The sequence below is a fragment of the Oncorhynchus gorbuscha genome, linkage group LG10 (assembly GCF_021184085.1).
Source record: "Oncorhynchus gorbuscha isolate QuinsamMale2020 ecotype Even-year linkage group LG10, OgorEven_v1.0, whole genome shotgun sequence".
Classification (NCBI taxonomy): Eukaryota; Metazoa; Chordata; class Actinopteri; order Salmoniformes; family Salmonidae; genus Oncorhynchus; species Oncorhynchus gorbuscha.
This window is the reverse complement of record NC_060182.1, coordinates 4,792,150-4,799,649: the sequence shown is the minus strand read 5'-3', so window position 1 is coordinate 4,799,649 and position 7,500 is coordinate 4,792,150. Positions and strand designations below refer to the sequence as shown.

The following is a 7,500-nucleotide window of genomic DNA, read 5'->3' as shown; positions in this document are numbered from 1 at the left end:
TCAAATAGTCTCCTCCCATTTTACTCCCTCAAATAGTCTCCTCCCATTAATACTCCCTCAAATAGTCTCCTCCCATTTTACTCCCTCAAATAGTCTCCTCCCATTTTACTCCCTCAAATAGTCTCCTCCCATTTTTACTCCCTCAAATAGTCTCCTCCCATTTTTACTCCCTCAAATAGTCTCCTCCCATTTTTACTCCCTCAAATAGTCTCCTCCCATTTTACTCCCTCAAATAGTCTCCTCCCATTTTACTCCCTCAAATAGTCTCCTCCCATTTTTACTCCCTCAAATAGTCTCCTCCCATTTTACTCCCTCAAATAATCATCTGCCTAGCAACAACATTGAGTCAGTCAATACTAAAAAAAAAAAATCTGAAAACGCTTACCTTGTACCTATGTCTGTCCTGTACCTATGTCTGTCCTGTACCTATGTCTGTCCTGTACCTATGTCTGTCCTGTACCTATGTCTGTCCTGTACCTATGTCTGTCCTGTACCTATGTCTGTCCTGTACCTACGTCTGTCCTGTAGCTACGTCTTTCCTGTACCTACGTCTGTCCTGTAGCTACGTCTGTCCTGTAGCTACGTCTGTCCTGTAGCTCCGTCTGTCCTGTAGCTACGTCTGTCCTGTAGCTACGTCTGTCCTGTACCTATGTCTGTCCTGTACCCACGTCTGTCCTGTACCTATGTCTGTCCTGTACCCACGTCTGTCCTGTACCCACATCTGTCCTGTACCCACGTCTGTCCTGTAGCTACGTCTGTCCTGTACCCACGTCTGTCCTGTAGCTACGTCTGTCCTGTACCCACGTCTGTCCTGTAGCTATGCGGTTCTTCCACAGGCTGCTGAAATTCATACTTTTAATTCAAACTTTTATGAAATAAAACCAACGAGTTTTGTGTGTTGATCACCTGGAGATGTACCGATGCCTCATCTCAGCAACAGGATTATAATGTGGGTTATAATTATATTATTATTATATAATAATGTGGGTTATAATTCATGAAAACATTTTTCTAAGGGTTGATACATTTTCCGTTAGGGAAAATCAAGTCTGACATTTTTTTAAATATATTTTTTCCTCCCCAATTTCCTGGTATGCAATTGTTTTTAGTAGCTACTATCTTGTCTCATCGCTACAACTCCCGTACGGGCTCGGGAGAGACGAAGGTTGAAAGTCATGCGTCCTCCGAAACACAACCCAACCAAGCCGCACTGCTTCTTCACACAGCGCGCATCCAACCCGGAAGCCAGCCGCACAGCTGTGTCAGAGGAAACACTGTGCACCTGGCAATCTTGGTTAGCGCGCACTGCGCCCGGCCCGCCACAGGAGTCGCTAGTGCGCGATGAGACAAGGATATCCCTACCGGCCAAAACCCTCCCTAACCCAGACGATGCTAGGCCAATTGTGCGTTGCCCCACGGACCTCCCGGTCGCGGCCGGTTACGACAGAGCCTGGGCGCGAACCCAGAGTCTCTGGTGGCACAGCTGGCGCTGCAGTACACTGCACCACCCGGGAGGCAAAGTCTGACATTTTTAAATAGAAATGACAAACTTTAAAATACTTTTTTAAAACTTGAATATATTACAAGTCTTCATTTCCTGCTGTACAGGAAATTTCCTGCAACAACAGGATGATCAAATTAAGAGATGTCATCTGTAGTGGCTTTGACATACTATGTAAACTAAGATTCAATTCAAAAGCTCATATGCAGTTAAGAAACACAATTGAGGAAAAAAGTGTTTTCGATCAAAGTTTTTAAAATGAAGAGTATGAATTTCAGAAGAACCGCAGTTGTACAGGACAGACATAGGTACAAGGTAAGCATTTTCAGAATTTTACATTTTTTTTTTAGTATTGACAGACTCAATGTTGTTGCTAGGCAGATCAAACGTCCAGTTATCAAAACTCAGCTCCGCCCCTCGATATATAAGAGAACGGAAGTTGAGCGTTCCTCAGCTACGGAGGGTGGTGCTCGTCAAGGAGTTTAACTGAAATTCTGAAGTAGGACAAATATCTAGGCAACAACTCAGCAGTTGCTTGGTTCACAGCGCGAACGGCACAGGTCACTCACCCCCAGGAATGTCAAAACAGGAGGGGAAGAAAGTTCTACAAAGGTTTTAATAATAAGACGAACAGTGGTGTTGGGGGCTGTGCTTTGTCAAAGTGGGTGGGGTTATATCCTGCCTGGTTGTCAAAGTGGGTGGGGTTATATCCTGCCTGGTTGTCAAAGTGGGCGGGGTTATATCCTGCCTGGTTGTCAAAGTGGGCGGGGTTATATCCTGCCTGGTTGTCAAAGTGGGTGGGGTAATATCCTGCCTGGTTGTCAAAGTGGGTGGGGTTATATCTTGCCTGGTTGTCAAAGTGGGTGGGGTTATATCCTGCTTTGTTGGCCCTGTCCGGGGGTATCGTCGGACGGGGCCACAGTGTCTCCCGACCCCTCCTGTCTCAGCCTCCAGTATTTATGCTGCAGTAGTTTATGTGTCGGGGGCTAGGGTCAGTCTGTTATATCTGGAGTACTTCTCCTGTCTTATCCGGTGTCCTGTGTGAATTTAAGCATGCTCTCTCTAATTCTCTCTTTCTCTCTCTCGGAGGACCTGAGCCCTAGGACCATGCCTCAGGACTAACTGGCCTGATGACTCCTTGCTGTCCCCAGTCCACCTGGTTGTGCTGCTGCTCCAATTTTGACTGTTCTACCCTCGACAACCACAGTGATTATTATTATTTGACCCTGCTGGTCATCTATGAACGTTTGAACATCTTTGCCATGTTCTGTTATAATCTCCACCCGGCAGAGCCAGAAGATGACTGGCCACCCCTCAGAGCCTGGTTCCTCTCTAGGTTTCTTCCTAGGTTTTGGCCTTTCTAGGGAGTTTTTCCTAGCCACCGTGCTTCTATACCTGCATTGCTTGCTGTTTGGGGTTTTAGGCTGGGTTTCTGTACAGCACTTTGTGACATCAGCTGATGTAAAAAGGGCTTTATAAATACATTTTGATTGATTAACAACTTTTTAGTTAGTTATAGGAATTAAGTTGTTTTATCCAAGCAGGCAAAATCCCACTGGGCACAAACTGGTTTAATCAATGTTGTTTCAACATCATTTGTCAACGTATTGTGACGTGGAAAATACATTGGATTTGGAAAAAAAAAGCAATCAACTGTTGTTTTGAGGGTGGAATTTCACCATCAGGATTATGTCTTCATTCTAACCCATTTCCAACACAGACAAACCTCGTATAAAATATGTTGAATTTGTACCTTTGAAACAACATCAGATTTTCAACATTATGTATCTGTATTATCCACATTTAGAAGAAAATAAAAACTTCAGGCTGAGTAGCACAACCTACTGGAGAGTTGGTGTAACTACAGCTATTCAATTGGTCTCCCATCCAGAGTTTTAAAATGTGTCACTGACTTCAACCAATGTGCTATCATGACAACGATCATTGAGAGAGTTCTCTTAATAACTACATCTATTCACTGTTGCTAGCAAAGTCAATTTCAATGGGTATATTTAACAGAGCAAATGGAATTCTCTGAGAGAATTTAGCATTTTTAAAACACATTTCTTGCTGTTCTAGACATTTTGACATGAGGCCGAGTGAACATTTATCATTTTTACAGCTAATTTCCCTGTAATTCTAAACATTTTGGCAATTGGCGTATGACCTGTTCTTATGCTATCTGGGGAAAGGTTGGGGGCCAACCGAACTTATTTTGGCTTGGGGGCCGCCAGAGGCCGTGGGACCACCCGCCTTACGGGGGCTGCTAGGGTGTGTTGTACACCATTGATCCACGTTGAAATGAGGTGCTGTGCCCAGTAGAATAACCTATAATAACAAATACAGGTTGAATAAAATATATCTCATGTTCTTACCTGGATGGTTTGGCTCTGGTGACTCGGGTCCCCTGACACTGGCCCCCCGACCAGCTTGCAATACAAATCGTGTATCGACCTTCCATTGTCCCCCTCTCCACAGGTCGCTGTCGCTGTGATTTTGGTCCCTTCTGCCAGGTTAAAATAAGGTGGGTGCAGGCTGTAGCCATTCACCCCGTTGGTGGGCAGTTCCTGGCCCTGCGCCGAGAGGCCGCAGATTAAGGGGTATAACAGCAGCAACGCAAGTTGTGTAGGGCCGCCAGCCGCCGGGGATACAGTCCCCAACACCAGTCCCCTCGCCATCTTCACCTGCCGGCGCTCTACTCGCGGTTCGTTAGATAAATAGGTGACTAGGCTACAACGGACAAAACTAATAGAAATGTTCAAGAAAAGAACAGCCGAGATTATAACTTTACTGTGTCGTTACAAAGTAGGCTACCATCGGAAGTATAGCAATATAACAACGATATAAATGAGAGTTTAACTCCGAATCGTTGCGCGGTGAAGAAGTGCACAACAGTCGATGCGCTCTGCTTTTGCTGCGGTGGCCGTGTATCTCTCGCTCCGGCGAGCACCTAACTATCTGTGCTCTGTTCTCTCTCCCTCCCCTACTCTCTCAATTCAATTCCCTCTCTCTCTTTTTCTGCCCTTAGTGGCTGAACGAGGTAGCTCAGCGCCAAGGTTGACTGGCTCCAATAAAATAAAAGTGTATTGGTCGCGTACACAGATGTTATAGCGGTTGCAGCGGGAAGCTCCCCAACGGTGCAGTAAAATGTAAATATACACACATACTAATAAACAACGAAAATAGAAACAAGAAATCAAGAATGTCAGACCGAATAACCTAAACAACACTGTACCAGTTAATCCAAATGCAATCTATGAATATATAGGTCCTACACCCAAGAATATATAGCCTAGTGCAGGGTTCCCCAACTGGCGTCCCGCGGCCCCCCCCCCCCAAGTTTTATTGGTGTGTGTGAAATGATCATTGTTGGCCATAAAAGACTGTAAAAACACCAGGAAAATCAGCTCCAAGTGATGTTATATTAAGTCATCTGTTACCAAGTATTACCACACATAGTAGATGTGTAATCATCCTGTACCAATGTAAGTCAGGTTTGAAATTGTTACGTTTTAGTCAAACATTATACAGTTGAAGACAGAAGTTTACATACACAAGGTTGGAGTCATTAAAACTCGTTTTTCAACCACTCCACAAATGTATTGTTTAACAAACTATAGTTTTGGCAAGTCGGTTAGAACATCTACTTTGTGCATGACACAAGTAATTTTTCCAACAATTGTTTAGACAGATTATTTCACTTATAATTCACTGTATCACAATTCCAGTGTGTCAGAAGTTTACATACACTAAGTTGACTGTGCCTTTTAAACAGCTTGGAAAATTCCAGAAAATGATGTCATGGCTTTAGAAGCTTCTGATAGGCTAATTGACATAATTTGAGTCAATTGGAGGTGTACCTGTGGATGTATTTCAAGGCCTACTTTCAAACTCAGTGCCTCTTTGGTTGACATCATGGGAAAATCAAAAGAAATCAGCCAAGACCTCAGAAAGAAAATTGTAAACCTCCATAAGTCTGGTTCATCCTTGGGAGCAATTTCCAAATGCCTGAAGGTACCACGTTCATCTGTACAAACAATAGTATGCAATCCCAATCCCAAAACAACAGTAAAGGACCTTGTGAAGATGCTGGAGGAAACAGGTACAGAAGTATCTATATCCACAGTAAAACGAGTCCTATACTGACATAACCTGAAAGGCCTCTAGGCAGTAGACAGGTAGGCAGTAGACAGGCACAATCTTGTAACTGGATCGGCTGTGGGTTTTACAATACTGCCAGAGATAGATACTGTATGTACAGTTGAAGTCGGAAGTTCACATACACCTTAGCCAAATACATTTAAACCAGTCCCACCTGCAGCAAAGCACGCCCACATGATGCTGCCACCCCCGTGCTTCACGGTTAGGATGGTGTGCTTCAGCTTGCAAGGTTCCCCCTTTTTCCTCCAAACATAACGATGGTCATTATGGCCCAAACAGTTCTATTTTTGTTTCATCAGATCAGAGGACAAAAAGTGTGATCTTTGTCCCCATGTGCAGTTGCAAACCGTAGTCTGGCTTTTTTTCCTTGCTGAGCGGCCTTTCAGGTTATGTCGATATAGGACTTGTTTTACTGTGGATATAGATACTTTTGTACCTGTTTCCTCCAGCATCTTCACAAGGTCCTTTGCTGTTGTTCTGGGATTGATTTGCACTTTTCGCACCAAAGTACGTTCATCTCTAGGAGACAGAACGCGTCTCCTTCCTGAGCAGTGTGGCGGCTGCGTGATCCCATGGTGTTTATACTTGCGTACTATTGTTTGTACAGATGAACGCGGTACCTTCAGGCGTTTGGAAATTGCTCCCAAGGATGAACCAGACTTGTGGAGGTCTACAATTTGTTTTCTGAGGTCTTGGCTGATTTCTTTTGATTTCCCCATGATGTCAAGCAAAGAGTTTGAAGGTAGGCCTTGAAATACATCCACAGGTACACCTCCAATTGACTCAAATGGTGTCAATTCGCCAATCAGAAGCTTCTAAAGCCATGACATCATTTTCTGGAATTTTCCAAGCTGTTTAAAGGCACAGTCAACTTAGTGTATGTAAACTTCTGACCCGCTGGAATTGGGATACAGTTTCCAAGAACACAGGATGAGATGTTACTATCCTTTGTGCAAGCACTTCCAAGAGTTCATGAACAGTGAGCGTGGTGAAATTTGGGGAGCGCATCGTCAGTAGTGTACCTGTCTGTAAACATCGTCAGTAGTGTACCTGTCTGTAAACATCGTCAGTAGTGTACCTGTCTGTAAACATCGTCAGTAGTGTACCTGTCTGTAAACATCGTCAGTAGTGTACCTGTCTGTAAACATCGTCAGTAGTGTACCTGTCTGTAAACATCGTCAGTAGTGTACCTGTCTGTAAACATCGTCAGTAGTGTACCTGTCTGTAAACATCGTCAGTAGTGTACCTGTCTGTAAACATCGTCAGTAGTGTACCTGTCTGTAAACATCGTCAGTAGTGTACCTGTCTGTAAACATCGTCAGTAGTGTACCTGTCTGTAAACATCGTCAGTAGTGTACCTGTCTGTAAGCATCGTCAGTAGTGTACCTGTCTGTAAACATCGTCAGTAGTGTACCTGTCTGTAAACATCGTCAGTAGTGTACCTGTCTGTAAACATCGTCAGTAGTGTACCTGTCTGTAAACATCGTCAGTAGTGTACCTGTCTGTAAACATCGTCAGTAGTGTACCTGTCTGTAAACATCGTCAGTAGTGTACCTGTCTGTAAACATCGTCAGTAGTGTACCTGTCTGTAAACATCGTCAGTAGTGTACCTGTCTGTAAACATCGTCAGTAGTGTACCTGTCTGTAAACATCGTCAGTAGTGTACCTGTCTGTAAACATGTAAACATCGTCAGTAGTGTACCTGTCTGTAAACATCGTCAGTAGTGTACCTGTCTGTAAACATCGTCAGTAGTGTACCTGTCTGTAAACATCGTCAGTAGTGTACCTGTCTGTAAACATCGTCAGTAGTGTACCTGTCTGTAAACATCGTCAGTAGT

At 44.0% G+C, this 7,500-nt stretch overlaps 1 protein-coding gene across 1 annotated transcript in view; it reads right to left on the bottom strand.

Annotated features, from left to right (window-relative positions):
• LOC124045396 (laminin subunit alpha-5-like) overlaps window positions 1-4,454 on the bottom strand; it is a 255,140-nt gene extending 250,686 nt beyond the window's left edge. The window contains 1 exon segment of the mRNA XM_046364693.1: window positions 3,877-4,454. Coding sequence (XP_046220649.1) covers window positions 3,877-4,179 — 303 coding nt within the window. The 5' untranslated portion in view covers window positions 4,180-4,454.
• Window positions 4,455-7,500: the final 3,046 nt, after the last annotated feature.